This window comes from Pelophylax lessonae, assembly GCF_965119305.1.
Source record: "Pelophylax lessonae genome assembly, chromosome: 2".
NCBI classification, from domain to species: domain Eukaryota; kingdom Metazoa; phylum Chordata; class Amphibia; order Anura; family Ranidae; genus Pelophylax; species Pelophylax lessonae.
In genome coordinates this window covers 294787284-294804649 of record NC_138769.1, presented here as the reverse complement: position 1 = coordinate 294804649, position 17366 = coordinate 294787284, and the positions used below count along the sequence as shown (strand labels likewise).

At 43.8% G+C, this 17366-nt stretch overlaps 1 protein-coding gene across 1 annotated transcript in view; it reads right to left on the bottom strand.

Annotated features, from left to right (window-relative positions):
* PARL (presenilin associated rhomboid like) overlaps positions 1–17366 on the bottom strand; it is a 118563-nt gene that overhangs the window by 56829 nt on the left and 44368 nt on the right. The window contains exon 5 of the mRNA XM_082247396.1: positions 1402–1450. Within this exon, the coding sequence (XP_082103522.1) occupies positions 1402–1450 (49 nt within the window). The remainder of the gene's footprint in view (positions 1–1401; positions 1451–17366) is intronic.

Genomic DNA, 17366 nt, shown 5'->3' with positions numbered 1-17366 from the left:
TTTCTGCTATAAAACAAATCCAATAAAGAAAAAAAAAAAAAAAAAAGTGAATAAATTTCTTCTACATATTTTTGTCAAAAAAAACCCCAATAAGTGTATAATAAAAATTGGTTTGCACAAACGTTATAGCGTCTACAAACTATGGGATATACGCACACTGGAATTTATATATTTTTATAATAGCAATGGCGGCGATAAGCGACTTTTAGTGGGTTCCACTCAGAACAGGCCTCGCCATGGTCAACCAAAAGAAGTTGAGTGTACGTGCTCAACGTCATATCCAGAGTTGGCCTTTGGGAAATAGACGTATGAGTACTGCCAGCATTGCTGCAGAGGTTGAAGGGGTGGGGGTCAGCCTGTCAGTGCTCAGACCACACGCCGCACACTGCATCAAATTGATCTGCATGGCTGTCGTCCTAGAAGTAAGCCTCTTCTAAAGATGATGCACAACAAAAGCCCACAATCAAACAGTTTGCTGAAGACAAGCAGACTAAGGACATGGATTACTGGAGCCATGTCCTGTGGTCTGATGAGACCAAGATAAACGTATTTGGTTCAGATGGTGTCAAGCGGGTGTGGCAGCAACCAGGTAAGAAGTACAAAAGACAAGTGTGTCTTGCCTATAGTCAAGCATGGTGGTGGGAGATTCATGGGGCTGCATGCGTGCTGCGGGTACTGGGGAGCTACAGTTCATGGAAGGAACCATGAATACCAACATGTACTGTGACATACTGAAGCAGAGCATGATCCCCTCCCTTTGGAGACTGGGCCGCAGGGCAGTATTCCAACAGGATAACGACCCAAACACACCTCCAAGAGGACAACTGCCTTGCTAAAGAAGCTGAGGGTAAAGGTGATGGACTGGTCAAGCATGTCCCCAGACCTAAACCCTATAGAGCATCTGTGGGGCATCCACAAACAGAAGGTGGAGGAGCGCAAGGTCTCCAACATCCACCAGCTCCTTGATGTTGTCATGGAGGAGTGGAAGAGGACTCCAGTGGCAACCTATGAAGCTCTGGTGAACTCCATGCTCAAAAGGGTTAAGGCAGTGCTGGAAAACAATGGTGGCCACACAAAATATTGACACTTTGGACATTTTCACTTAGGGCTGTACACACTTTTGTTGCCAGTGGTTTAGACATTAATGGCTGTGTGTCTAGTTATTTTGAGGGGACAGCAAATTTACACCGTTATACAAACTGTAGACTCACTAATTTTCATTGTAGCAAAGTGTCATTCCTTCAGTGTGGTCACATGAAAACATATAATAAAATATTTACAAAAATGTGAGGGGTGTACTCACTTTTTTGAGATACTGTATGCACATGATTCTGCGGCCACCCTGTAGCAGTAAAATTGCTATGGGGTGGTCGGCAACTGGTTAACCAGGTTTGTACTTACCTGATACAGTCTTCTGTCCCTCACTCAGATTGTTCCACCATTCATTGACCTAAGGGGACATAGGCACAATCCACTAAAGCACCATTTTTCATTCAAACTATATTACATAAATAGTGCAAAACAACTGAAATATACAATTTTACATCTATAATTTAATGTATAACATGTTTAGTAGTAGAGCTGCACGATTCTGGATAAAATGAGAATTATGATTTTTTTTGCTTCGAATAAAGATCACAATTCTCTCACGATTCGCAGGGTAACATCTCTTGCATGCTAACTTTACTGTTTAGTTTTTTCAAATTCATTTAAGTGCATTTTTACAAAAAAAAAAAAAAACGCGTTTGAAAGACTTCTGCCTAAATACACAGTGTGACAAAGATTGCAACGATCGCCATTTTATTCTCTAGGGTCTCTGCTAAAAACAAAAATAAAAAATTGATATAGCAAAAAATATGGATTTTAAACTTGTAAGCAACAAGGGTCAGAAAAAGGCTTAGTCTTTAACCAGTTCTGGATCAGAAGGATTTGCACAACACTACTAGCAATACAGGTTGTAAAGGGGCTGCTATCTGCTTAAAACTACTCTGCGACTGATCTGCGACCAATTGACTGCTCTGCGACCGACTGACCGCTCTGCGACCGACTGACTGTGCTCTGCAACTGACTGACAGTGTTCTGTGACCGACCGACTGGTGAAGATCTTTGGACGGGTGAGTATCCTTGCGACTGGGGAGTATCCTTGCGACTGGGGAGCATCCTTGCGACTGGGGAGCATCCTTGCGACTGGGGAGTATCCCTGCGACTGGGGAGTATCCCTGCGACTGGGGAGTATCTCTGCGACTGGGGAGTATCTCTGCGACTGGGGAGTATCTCTGCGACTGGGGAGTATCTCTGCGACTGGGGAGTATCTCTGCGACTGGGGAGTAAGTGAGTGTTGTGCAACTGAGTGTCAAGTGAGTGAAGCGGAGTACCAGAGGGTGAGAAGGTAGAGTTAGGAAGCCAGGAAATAGCCACATAGGATAGACTTGAATTACTGAATCCCCATTAGATTAGATAGTAGGTACAATGCCCGGCGGGTGTGGAGATGCGACTCGGTGTACATCTTGTGATATGTATGCGTTCCTCAGACATGTGATCGAGGGCGAATACAAATGCGCAAAATGTAAGCAAGTTGCTTCCCTGGAAGCTCAGGTCCTGAATCTAGGGAGGCAGCTGGCAACACTGAGACGAATGTCCATACCGGAGGAGAGCCAGGATCGTACCAGTCAGGTGCAGGCAGGGGCCTGCACAGAGGTGGGCGGAGTATCGGAGGTGCAGGCATCAGAGCAGAGTAGAGGGGTGACAGTTAGGAGGGGTAGAAGGGAACAAGGCAAGGAGGCTGATCCTGGGCTGGAGCACCCCAACAGATACGCCCCGTTGTGTGATGTTGGGAAAAACCAGTCAGGGACCAGCATTGCTGGAGCAGAGTGCCGCCCCTAGCTGCCAGAGGAAGAACTCCTCCAGTGAGGCCGGGAGAAAGGGAAAGGAAAGACAGGTGCTGGTGGTAGGGGACTCAATTATTAGAAGGACAGATAGTGTAATCTGTGACAAAGACCGTGTGTGCCGAACAGTCTGTTGTTTGCCGGGCGCTCGGGTTCGGCACATCGCGGATCGGGTGGACAGATTATTGGGTGGGGCTGGAGAAGACCCAGCTGTCATGGTACACGTGGGTACCAATGACATAGGCAAAGGAAGATGGAGAGTCCTAAACGATTTCAGGGACTTAGGCGCTAAGTTGAGGAGAAGGACCTCCAAGGTAGTATTTTCCGAAATACTACCTGTACCTCGAGCCACACCAGAGAGGCAGCGGGAGATTAGGGAAGTTAACAAGTGGCTGAGGAGCTGGTGTAGTAAGGAGGGTTTCGGGTTCCTGGAGAACTGGGCCGACTTCTCAGTCGGCCACCGGCTCTTTGGTAGGGACGGATTGCACCTAAATGGGGTGGGTGCAGCCGTACTGGGTGAGAGGATGGCCAAAAAGTTAGAGGGGCTTTTAAACTAGGGAATGGGGGGGGGGGGTACAGATGTAGAATTAGCCAGCGGTAAGCAAGTTTCAGAGGGCAGAAATGGGGGCATTAGTGGTAGAGTGTTCGGAGCTCCTATACCCAGGGTGGGTATGGGGAAAAATCAAGAGAGCAGCCTAATAACATCAAGTGAGGATAAATGTAACCGATCAAAATTACGAGGCTTGTATACCAATGCCAGAAGCCTGGCCAACAAGATGGGAGAGCTGGAGCTGCTGATGTTTGAGGAGGACTTAGATTTTGTGGGGATAACTGAGACTTGGTTTGACAGCTCTCATGATTGGATGGCGTCCATTCAGGGATATTCCCTTTATCGCAGAGATAGAGAAGGTAAAAAAGGGGAGGGGTATGTCTGTATATTAAGAACAGTATACAGGTAAATATGAGGGATGATATTAATAATGGAGCTATGGACGAGGCAGAATCCCTATGGGTAGAGCTTCAAAGGGAAGGCACGGTGGGGAAGGTAATATTGGGCGTATGCTATAGGCCCCCCAACCTGAGGGAGGAGGGGGAGGCGGACCTCATTTTACAGTTAGGATTGGCAGCAAGGACGGGAAACGTCATTATAATGGGGGACTTTTAATTATCCAGATATAGACTGGGCAGAAGGAACCGCACACTCAGCCAAGGCTAGGCAGTTCCTAAATGTTTTGCAGGACAATTTCATGGGTCAGATGGTGAATGCACCGACGAGGAAAGATGCGGTACTTGACCTACTGATTACCAACAATACAGACCTGATCACGGATATAGAAATACGGAACAACTTAGGAAACAGTGACCATAGGTCAATAAGTTTCAGTATTAATTACAGTTATAGGAAGCAGAGGGGTAATATAAGGACGCTGAATTTCAAAAGAGCCAATTTCCCAAAACTGCGCTCGCTGCTAGAAAATATCAATTGGGATAGAACCCTGGGAACAAAGAACACGGAGGAAAAGTGAGAGTGCTTCAAGAGCATACTTAACAAGGGGATTGACCAGTGCATTCCAAAGGGAAATAAATTTAAAAGAGCAAAATTAAACCCTGGGTGGCTAAACACCAACATAAAAATACATATATTAGTGCTAAAGAAAAGGCCTTCAAAAAATACAAGACTGAGGGGTCATTGGCAGCATTTAATCATTACAAAGAGTGTAATAAGAAATGTAAAGGCGAAATCAGGGCGGCTAAAATAGAACACGAGAGACATATAGCGGAGGAGAGCAAAAATAACCCAAAGAAATTCTTTAAGTATATAAAAACAGTAAGAAAGCGAGGCCAGAACACATTGGCCCCATAAAAGATGACAAAGGTAATATGGCCACTGAGGACAAAGAAAAGGCGGAAGTGTTAAATCATTTCTTCTCTTCAGTCTTCACAAAAGAATCGGGGGGCTACACGAACCCAGCTTGTAAGGCCGAACTAAACAACACACCTCAGGAAGTGCCGCCATGGCTAACAGAAGATAGACTTAGAACTAAACTAGAGAAACTTAACATAAATAAATCACCGGGACCGGATGGCTTGAACCCGAGGGTTCTTAAAGAGCTCAGCCAGGTGATTGCCAGACCCTTATTCTTGATCTTTAAGGATAGTTTACAGACGGGTATGGTGCCAGCTGATTGGAAAAAAGCCAACGTGGTACTAGGCTTGTGACAGTATCAGATTTTCATGCTGCGATTAATTGATTAAGGTTTTGCCACGGTATACGGTATTATCACGGTATTCTATTATTAAATTTAAATTATTAAATTTCCACCTCACTTCAATTTCATTGCTGAATTTAGGGGCTTTGGTTCACTTATGCACATTATTATATAGTCAGTCAGTACAGACTCTGTGAACCAGGCCTAAAATAGGTCATCAAGCAGTGTCTGGCCTAACTGGTGATAACTGGTCCTGGCGCTCGGCTCTGATCCGATGGCCTGGTCATTAAGAGGGCAAATCCTTGTGGTCAAGAAGTGGTTAAACCTGAAGGAGGTGTTGTTTATAAATTACTTTACTATTGCTTTAGGCCTGGTTCACATGTATGCGGATTGGTAGTTCACATGTATGCGGGTTGGTGGTTCACATGTATGCGGGTTGGCGGCCCACATTTGCACAGGCATAGCAGCCCATTGATTTGAACGGGCTGCTATTCCCTCATTTTCCGCAGAAAAAAGGTGCATGCAGCATTTTTTTTAAAATTCAGTGGCCTTGAAATCCATCCTGCTTTTGCACCATGCGACTAACCTGCAGTTCCTGCTCTGGCAAGCTTTCTGCATTTTTTGTATACGTGGGCACGGCATTTAAAAACAGTTTGCGTGTGCAGCAACGGCAGGTAAGTCGCATGGTGCAAAAGAAGGATGGATTTCATGGCCACTGCATTTTTTTTAAATTCTGCATGCACCTTTTTTCAGCTGAAAACGCAGGCATAGCAGCTCAAGCCCATTCACATCAATGGGCTGCTATGCCTGTGCCAATGTGGGCCCCCAACCCGCATACATGTGAACCAGGCCTAAAGCAATAGTAAAGTCATTAATTGGTTAAACCTGCAGGAGGACCGGTGTTTTTATCCATTAATGACTTTACTATTGCTTTAGGCCTGGTTCACATGTATACAAAAAATGCAGAAAGCTTGCCAGAGCAGGAACTGCAGGTTAGTCGCATGGTGCAAAAGCAGGATGGATTTCAAGGCCACTGAATTTTAAAAAAATGCTGCATGCACCTTTTTTCTGCGGAAAATGAGGGCATAGCAGCCCGTTCAAATCAATGGGCTGCTATGCCTGTGCAAATGTGGGCCGCCAACCCGCATACATGTGAACCGCCAACCCGGAACCAGGCCTAAAGCAATAGTAAAGTCATTAATAGATAAAAACACCGGTCCTCCTGCAGGTTTAACCACTTCTGGATCGCAAGGATTTGCCCCTTTAAAGACCAGGCCATCGGATCAGAGCGCCAGGACCAGTCATCACCAGGTAGGCCAGACACTGCTTGATGGCTATATAATAATGTAATGTGGGCTGCTATGCGTGTGTGTATACACACATATGTGTATATACACATATATATATAAGAGCTGCACGATTCTGGCCAAAATGAGAATCACCATTTTTTAGCTTGGAATAAAGATCACGATTCTCTGTGTAACAAAAAAAAAAAATTGGGATAACTTTACTGTTACGTTTTTTTTTTTTTTTTATTCATTAAAGTCTATTAATTGCGTTTGAAAGACTGCTGCGCAAATACAGTGTGACATAAAATATTACAACAATCGCCATTTTTTCTGTAGGGTCTCTGCTAAAAAAATATATAAAATGTTTGGGGGTTCTAAGTACTTTTCTAGCAAAAAAAAAAAACTGATTTTAACTTGCAAGCAACAAGTGTCAGAAAAAGATCCAGTCTTTAAGAGGTTAAACTTCCTTTCTCCCTGGCAGAGGGAAGGAAAAGATACAAATGTAATCATTTTTGTTTATAGTTACTGGGAGACTTAGGCCCCTTTCACACACACTGTCCGTTTGTCCGTTTTTCATCCATCCGTTGACGGATGAAAAACGGACATCAATGCATCTCTATGTAAAAACGGATGACAACGGATGAAAGACTGATAACAACTGACGAAAAACGGATAACAACTGACGAAAAACGGATGACAACTGACGAAAAACGGATGACAACTGACGAAAAACGGATGACAACTGACGAAAAACGGATGACAACTGACGAAAAACGGATGACAACTGACGAAAAACGGACGACAACTGACGTAGTGTGAAAGGGGCCTAAATGCTGAAAGGCTTAGCTGTGTGAGTGAATGAGTCATCCAGCTCACTGAAATGTATCAATTCACAAGTCAGACCCAGGAGCAGAGAAACTCGGTATTTTAAAAATGCCACAATAACAATACCGTGGCTATGCAATACCGCGATATATCGAATTACCGAAAACCGGCATATGTCTACGTGGTACCAATATTTAAAAAGGGGCCGAGGTGTATCCCGGGGAACTATAGGCCGGTCTGCCTAACATCTGTAGTCTGCAAGATTTTGGAGGGGATATTAAGGGACCATATACAAGACTTTAGTAATGAAAACTGTATTATTAGTAGCAATCAGCATGGATTTATGAAAAATCGTTCTTGCCAAACCAATCTATTAACCTTCAACGATGAAGTGAGCTGCCACCTAGATAAAGGTAAGCCGGTGGATGTGGTGTATCTGGACTTTGAAAGGCCTTTGACACCGTTCCCCACAAACGCCTACTGTACAAACTAAGGAAGGTAGGTATGAACCATAAGGTGAGTACCTGGATAGAGAACTGGCTCCAGGGGAGAGTCCAGAGGCTGCTGATTAATAAGGAGTACTCGGATTGGGCGGGTGTGGAAAGTGGGGTCCCCCAGGGTTCGGTCCTGGAACCAATCCTGTTTAATTTATTCATAAATGATCTAGAGGAGGGGATATCTAGTACAATCTCGGTATTTGCAGAGGATACTAAACTAGGCATGCCAATATCTTCTATGCAGGATGTGGAAACCTTGCAAGCGGACCTGAACAAAATAACGGGGTGGGCAACTACATGGCAGATGAGGTTTAATGTTGAAAAATGTAAAAGTAATGCACTTGGGGGCCAGAAACCAGAAAGCAAGCTACTCACTAGGGGGGGGAACCTCTGGGTGAGTCTAAGATGGAAAAAGACTTGGGGGTACTGGTAGACAACAGGCTTGGCAGTGGCATGCAATGCCAAGCCGCTGCAAGTAAAGTCAACAGAATACTGGGATGTATAAAAAAGGGGATTCACTCCAGAAATAGAGATTATTCTTCCACTCTACAAGACTCTGGTCCGGCCACATCTGGAGTATGCTGTCCAGTTCTGGGCACCGGTCCTCAGGAAGGATGTGCTGGAATTGGAAAGAGTCCAGAGAAGGGCAACAAAAATAATTAGGGGAATGGAGGACATCAGCTATGAGGAAAGGCTAAAAGCACTGAACCTATTCTCTCTGGAGAAGAGACGATTGAGGGGGGATATGATATCAATGTACAAATACTGTACTGGCGACCCTGGCATAAGGAACAAACTATTCAGAGTAAGGGAATACAATAAGACGCGTGGCCACTCACTAAAACTAGAGGAAAGGCGGTTTAACCTTAAAATGCGTAAGGGGTTCTTCACTGTAAGAGCGGTAAGGATGTGGAATTCTCTTCCACAAGCAGTCGTATCAGCAGGGAGCATTGATAGTTTCAAAAAACTGTTAGATGGTCACCTTAGAGACCACAACATACAGGGGTATACAATGTACGGTTAACAGCAAACACACACACACACATCATAGGTTGAACTGGATGGACTGTTGTCTTTTTTCAACCTCACTAACTATGTAACTATGTTAATGACCAGGCCCTTTTTTGCGATTCTGCACTGCGTTACTTTAATGGTAAATTGCGTTATAAACAAAAAATATATATATCTCTCTATCTATATCACATTCAGCTATATAACATTCCCAAAAAATAAATAAATAAATAAATAAATAAATAAAATGTAAAAATAAAATATTTTTCATCCTTTAACCACTTAAGCCCCGGAGGATTTGGCTGCTAAACGACCAGGGGGTATTTTACGATTCGGCACTGCGTGACTTTAACGGACAATTGCGCGGTCATGCTACGCTGTACCCAAATGAAATTGACGTCCTTTTTTCCCCACAAACAGAGCTTTCTTTTGGTGGTATTTGATCACCTGTGCGCTTTTTACTTTTTGTGCTATAAACAAAAAAAGAGCGTAAATTTTGCAAAAAATGAAATTCCCCCCCAAAAAAATGTAAAAATCTAAATTTTTTAAAATTTTCGGCCAATTTGTTTTATGCTACATATGTTTGGTAAAAAAAAAAAAAAAAAAATCGCAAAAAGCGTATTTTTATTGGTTTGCGCAAAAGTTATTGCGTTTACTAACAAAGGGAAAGATTTTTGTCATTTTTGTTGTTTTTTTTTTTTTAACGCGTAATGGCGGCGATCTGCGATTTTTTTTGCGGTACTGCGACATTGTGGTGGACAGATCGGTCCCTTGACTGACATTTTTGACACTTTTGGGGTTACCAGTGACATTTCTACAGTAATCAGTGCTATACATATGCACTGTTACTGTAAAAATACACTGGTAGTGAAGGGGTTAACTTTATTTGAGAGGGAGGGGCTGTGTGTGTCCCTAGGGGCGTGATTCTTACTGCGATTGATCAGTGTCCTTACACCACAAGCCACAGCCAAAGGTTCTACATAGTAGAACCGTGTGATCAGTGTTTTTACACCGAGGAGAATGACAGGTGGCTTGTTTACACAAGCCGCCTGACTTTCTTCCTCTCCCCCGACAATCGCCGAGTGACCGGCGGACATCGGGTCCGCCGGTCACACGCGCGGGGGGGGGGGGGCGGGTCCGTGACCGCAGGGGCGCGGGTCCGTGACCGCAGGGGGCGCGCGCTCGCTCCCCAGACCCTCCCAGGCTAGTGACGTTAATTAACGTCACTCTGCCTGGCCGGGGCTGACCGCCGCAGTAAATTTACTTGCGGCGGTCGGCAAGCGGTTAAGAGCCGGTTCACACTCATGCGGCTGCAGCGTTCGCATGTAATGTCGGAGCGCACTGCTCCTTCATTACATTCGATCGGCTGTGCGGTGCGAGTTTAGCCATACACTTTGTATGGCTAAATTCGCACCGCACCCGCAGCAAACACGCACAGGACCCTTTTTTGCAGCAGCATCAGGATCGGATCGCACAGCGGTTCACACTTGTGCGATCCAATCCTGTGCGAACTGCAAGATCGCACTGCAATATGCGATCAAACTGGGGGTGTCGTTAAGATTACATTGACACCCCCAGCGTATCGCATATGGCAGTGTGAACTGCCGGGGGTGCGTTTGCGATGCGGGAACAGGCTGCGGATTCGCAGCCTTCCCGCATCGCATAAGTGTGAACAGGGGCTTAGGCCAATTTGTATTTTGCTATATATTTTTGGTAAAAAAACAAAAACAAACAAAAAAAATAAAAAAAAATCGCAATACAGCGTATTTGATTGGTTTGCGCAAAAGGTATCGCTTTTTACAAACTAGGGGGAAGTATATTTCTATGGGTATGATTCATGCGCTGTCTTGGTAGATAAAAAATATGTATGCCCTTGATGCTGATTGTACTGTTACTGGTGACCACTCAGTTAAAGCGGTAGTATCCCGCTTTTTGACACTTTTACCTACAGGTAAGCCTATAATAAGGCTTACCTGTAGGTACAAATAATATCTCCTAAACCGGCATGGTTTAGGAGATATTTACAGTGCATGCAGCAGCTCGCGCGAGCGGCGCATGCGCTCTGAAGGTCCGGGGAGACCTTCAATTTATTTGCCGGGAGCTTGCCGGAAAATCACTCCCGCGCGCATTCCGTCCCGGAAGAGACGGCGAGGGATCATGGCAGCGCCCGCAGCGATGTCCGGGGGTCCGTGTCGGGGCTTCGTTCTAAGGTAAGTTACACATAATGGGCTAGTATTTTTATTTTAGGGTTTACAACCGCTTTAAGTAAATGGGGGGGGGGGGGGGGGTGCCGCACTTCAGGGATATTTAATAGATCTATATCAATAAATATTCAAATGGTTACTGAGTAAATCCAATATCCATAAATCAGTGAGTACAATTATAGGATCAATATATAAATATAAATTGTGTCATATACATTCAAATCATAAAATTCCTATAAAATCCTTGAGTCCTATAAAATTCAATCTAATCAAATATTCTGCTAATAATCCATAAAAATATATATATAAAATTCCAATAAATAATACTATTATTAATTCATAAAAAATCAAAATAAACAAATAAAGTGCTTATGGTGATGTTAATATTCGAAATCCAGTGGTATGTGTGATAAATTAAAGTGCTCTGTGCCGATCCTTATAGTGTCACAATCACAAAAAACAATCATAAAGTTCATAAATAGTGTTCAAGTGTCCAAACAAAAATTGTAAATGAAACTCCTCTTCTATGAATTAAATACAACTTCCTTCCACCTTTATCCCTTGTGAAACAAGTGATCTTCAGTGCTCTTCACCACTAGGTGTGCTAACTGCTCACCTCAATTCTATCAGAGATGCGCTTCTAGATCTATAAATAGATTTGATCCTTTATCCTCTCCTAGGTTTAAATGGATTCAATATGGGGTGGTATATTCTTCTCGTCTGGGAGCTGCCTCAGACTAGTAATCCAGTCTTTCCTCGTGCCTCAAAGTAATAAGGGTCCACATTGTGTAGTATTTCACAGTTTTCATTAATAAGAAAAAAGTAGTAACTCACAGTTTAAAAAGCTGAGGTCGGCTTGTAAGCTGCGGGACTCCTCCGTGTCCCGTAACGTCACGTCCGGTGCTCGGTCTGCCCTACGCGTTATACAATTTATATTTATATATTAATTTAAGGGGGGTTGTGGCGCGCTTCAAAGTATTTAAAATGTGTTAAAGTGCTTGTGTGTGGTTTTCAAAAAGTTGATAAATATTGTTGCAAAAAAGTGTGCTATTTGCTAATTGCAAATATTTGTAATATATCTTTGGTTCCTATACATATAATTTGCTTATGTGAATATTGTTCCCAATAAAATTATACAAGGTGAAAAGGTGAAATAGTGCTTCTTATAGGTGCTCTGTGTGTCTAGTGCTTATCACAATAAAAAATATAAATACTCAACAAATCATAAAAACAATGTATCAAATCTGTGCAGTCACTTCCGGGAACCCGGAAGTGACGTGCGACACGGGACAGAGCTCCCACAGCGTTGTTTTGAATTTGGATACTGGAAAAAGGAGTTTTTACATGCAAGTTCGCTACGTTATTGTATAATAAAAGTCTATAATACTGCACCATGATGGCCCCATCATTTAATGAGCCCTAAGGAGGAGATACACACGAGGAGATCGTACCCTAAAGAAGTCATTTAAGGAGTCTCACTGATAATACGAGATCGGGAAGGAATATAGGATTCCCCTGGAAAGGTCCGTTGCTAAGAGACACCCCGCTGGAACAAAGGAGGATAAGGAACCACCACCTATCCTGATACATAATACAGGCGTATTATCCTCTAAATTGAGGTGAGAATTTAGTACACCTAGAAGTGTAATCACAGCACAAGGTGGAGGAAAAGAAGTCACATCATTTAATCACCGTTATTTATAATACTGTTTTTTTTATACATTTTTCATATAATTATTCCTTTATATCAAACTATTTGATGCAGCCTTTTTTATTGAAGATCGATTGTATGCATCGTTTTGATTGGAAATTTTAGGATACGTGTATTTAGCAATCTGCACAGATTTGATACATTGTTTTTATGATTTGTTGAGTATTTATATTTTTATTGTGATCAGTACTAGACGCACAGAGCACCTTTAAAAAGCACCTATAAGAAGCACTATTTCACCTTGTATAATTTTATTGGGAACAATATTCACATAAGCAAATTATATGTATAAGAATCAAAGATATATTGCAAATATTTGGAATTAGCAAATAGCACACTTTTATTTTTGCAACAATATTTATCCATTTTTTGAAAACCACACACAAGCACTTTAACACATTTTAAATACAGTACTTTGAAGCGCACCACAACCCCCCTTAAATTAATAGTATCTACAACTGTTTAATAGCATCAGTTCCCGTGGTGCAGCATCAGGGTAACAGGAAGAATCCACGATAGCACAGGAACCATATTACATATATATGTCATATATTTATATATTGATCCTATAATTGTATTCACCGATTTATGGATATTGGATTTACTCACTCACCATTTGAATATTTATTGATATAGATCTATTAATTATCACTGAAGCGCAGTATTTACCCCCCTATTTAAACTAGGGGGAAGATTTATGTCATTTTTATTTATTTATTTTTTTACTAGTAATGGTGGCGATCCGCGATTTTTAGCGGGACTGTAACATTGCAGCGGACAGATCGGACCCCTAACTGACATTTTTGACACTTTTGGGGGGACCAGTGACATTACTACAGTATCAGTGCTAAAAATATGCACTGTTACTGTAATAATGACACTGACAGGGAAGGGGTTAACCTAGGGGTGATCAAAGGGTAAATTGTGAGCCTAGGGGAGTGATTTCTAACTAACTGTGGGGGGAGGGACTTGTGAAATTATCATACAGACCTGTGACCCTATATAGAAGGATCACAAGCACTCTGTGCTCATTTCAGAGAGAACAGTCAGCTGTGTTTACAACAGCTGTCATCTCAGCAGGGAGAGATCGTGGGTGCCCAGTGGCAAGTGCTGCCGCCGGGCCCGTGGATAGGCATCCTGGCTGCTTAGTGGGGGCAGGAGCGCGCGCCCCCCCAGCGCCACTCCCGTAAACCGACGTACCCCTACATCGATTCGCGCAGCCGTGCCAGCTGCGGCGGGCGGTCGGCAAGTGGTTAAGATGCAAGGCCCCATGTACACTGCTACTTGTAAACGGACGTTTAGGAGCAGTTGGGCGTTTTTTTCAGAAGCCCCTGAACCCTCCTCTGTTATCTTATCTGTCCATGTACACGGAGTTGTTTACAGTCATTTAGAGGCAGTTGAGTTCAGTGTGGTTTTTTGGAAAGCAATTATTTGCGTGCAGGATGTTCAGAACGTGTGTTTACCGGCATTTCAAACGCAAAACGCGACCACCCGCGTTTAGCGCTTGCATTTTTTACTGTTTAAAAAGGGGAATGATTTTTGGACCTCTAAAAACGGATCTGAGCACAAACGCCCGCTAAATGCCGCTAAACGCGGCTGCAAACGCGACACAACGGACGTTTTAAACGTCCTTTACATAGCTGTTAAATTCCAGTGTTCAAAGGACTTTTTAAAACGTCCAGTGTACATGTAGCCTTAAACTGCCCTAACTTACAGATGGGAAGTTCATTCCTTTAATCTAAATTCTAAAAGAACGAAATGATACATTGTAAAGCATTGTGTTTATAGTTATCTAGCAGCCTTAATGTTGATAAACATTTGCTGGGGCATTTTTTTTTGACAGCCGTGAGTGAGCAGAGAACGGCTCTGTAAGTGCCGGTTCACACTTGTGCGATGCGGGAACGCTGCGAATATGCAGCGTGATCCCGCATCGCATCCGCACATCTGGCAGTTCACACTGCCATATACGATATGCAGGGGGTGTCAATTAAAAGTTAACGACACCCCCAGTTGCGATCGCATATCGCAGTGCGATCTGCAAGTTCGCACAGAATCGGATCGCACAAGTGTGAACCACTGTTCGATCCGATTCTGATGCTGCTCAAAAAAAGCCTCATGTGCCAGTTTGCTGCGGATGCGCTGCGAATTCAGCCATACAAAGTGTATGGCTGAACTCGCATCCGCACATAAGATCGCATGTAATGAAGGAGCAGTGCGCTCCGAATTACATGCGATCTCGCAAACCGCACAAGTGTGAACCGGCACTAAGAATCGAGGACATGCTGTGAATCAAGATAGCAATTAGTTAACAATTAAATCGTTCAGCTCTCCTTAGTAGGTAATAGAAGGTTGGCTTACCTATAAGGCCTCATGCACACAGGGTGTTAGAAAAAACGAGCTGCAGAGGCCAATGCCAATACCCGGAAAAAGCAGACATAAAAACGTGCTTTTAGTAGCTTTTTCCATTAGTGTTAGTACACGTTTGGCTACGTTGGCTTTTAGCAGCGTTTTTCTGCCTCCATTCAAAATCAATGGTTGCCTATGAGCCGTCTTTGATACGGCTTTCAGCCCATTGATTTGAATGGAAGTCACATCACAAGTCGAATCAGGATAATGCAACTTACTCTTTGAGGATCCTGGAGGGGAACTCCACGCCAAAATGGGAAAAAAAATCCGGTGTGAGGGTCCCCCCCCCCCCAGGTTCCAAATCAGGCCCTTCAGGTCTGGCATGAATTTTGAGGGGAGCCCCACGCCGAAAATAAAACGGCATGGGGTCCCCCCCTAAAATACATACCAGCATGCAGCCCGGCAGGTCAGGAAAGGGGATGAGCAAGTGGCCCCAGCCCCTCCTGGACCATACCAGGCCACAAGCCCTCAACACCCCAAAGCACCTTGTCCCCATGTTGATGAGCACAAGGGCCTCTTCCCAAACAACCCTGGGAGGTGGTTGTGGGGGTCTGCAGGCAGGGGGGCTTATCCGAATCTGGACGCCCCCTGTAACAAGGGGGCCCCCCCCTATGTGAACAAGTATGGGGTACATTGCACCCCTACCCGTTCACCCCAAAAAGGGCAGTGTAGTGTATATAACGACAAGAGATGGTTTTGATAAGTCTTTTATTAAAAATCTTCCTCCGGTCCTCCTCAGACGATGTCTCCTGTGATTATGCCGGCTCCGCTCTTTGCAGCTTCTTATATAGCCATGGGGGCGTGGCCTCCCGGTGACATCACCCAGAAACCCCGTCCCCTTATGTCATCTGACGTTTAATGAGGACATAAGTGGGTGGGGTCTCCGGGTAAAGTCACTGGGAGGCCACGCCCCCATGGCTATATAAGAAGCTGCAAAGAGTGGAGTCAGCATAATCACGGGAGACATCGTCGGGAGGAGGACCGAAGGGAGATTTTTTAATAAAAGGACTTCTCAAAACCGTCTCTTGTCATTATTTACACTACACTGCCTTTTTTGGGGTGAATGAGTATGGGGTACAATGTACCCCATACTCATTCACATAGGGAGGAGGTCCAGGATCTGGGGGCCCCCTTGTTACAGGGGTCATCCAGATTTCGATAAGCCCCCTTCCTGCAGACGCCCCCACAACTACCGCTTAGGGTTGTCGGGAAGATGCCCTTGTCCTCAACATAGGGACAAGGTACTTTGTTGAGGGCGTGTGGCCTGGTATGGTCCAGGAGGGGGGGTGGGGGCGCTCGCTGGTCCCCTCCCCTTTCCTGACCTGCATGCTAGGATAAGGGTCTGGTACGGATTTTGGGGGGGGGGGGGGGACGGGGGACTCCACGCCGTTTTTTTTCCCCATTTTGGCGTTTAGTTCCCCGTCCTTAGAGAGCAAGTCGCACCACAAGTCGGATCATCCTGATCCGACTTGTGATGCGACTTCCATTCAAATCAATGGGCTCCCATAGGGAACCAATGATTTTCACATAAAAACAAAATGAAAAAAAAAAAAAAAAATGTATAACGTGGCTTAAAGCTGTATAAGCAACATTAAGCAGCGTCAGAAGTTTTTACAGCTCTAACACTGGTCCTCAGAACGCACTGGCCCCGGGTTTTTTTTTGCAACTTGAAAACGCCTATGCCACTTACAGCTGCAAAACGTCTGTGTGTGTGCATGAGGCCATAAGATAACACGGATGAGTGTTTTTAAGCTGAAAAAAAAAAAATATATTTATATATATATATATATATATTTTTTTTTTTTTTATTGAATTTTAACATCGCTCAAGTAAACAGACATTTTATTTATACCACACATACTGTCATTTGAATTAAAGTGTAACAAATGCGAAAATTAGAAAAAAGGATATATGACAGCAATAATCACTTAGCGACCGCCCTATAGCAGTTTTACTGCTACAGGTGGCAGCAGTATGCAGGAGCACATTATATATATATATATATATATATATATATATATATACACATACATACATACATACACATACACATACACACATACATACATACACACAGCCAATCTGAGGGTGTAGGGCACTTGATGTTCTCCAGCAACCGCCGATCGCCAGTAAACACAACAGAACAGGGATCTTCCTGTGTAAACAAGGCAGATCCCGGTTCCGACAGGGGGGAAAGGCATGGATTCTGTGTTTCTGCAAGGAAGGAACTAGAATCACACATTTAACCCTTTGATCGCCCTAGAGGTTTAACCCCTTCCCAGCCAGTGTCTTTAGTACAGTGACAGTACATATTTTTAGCACTGATCA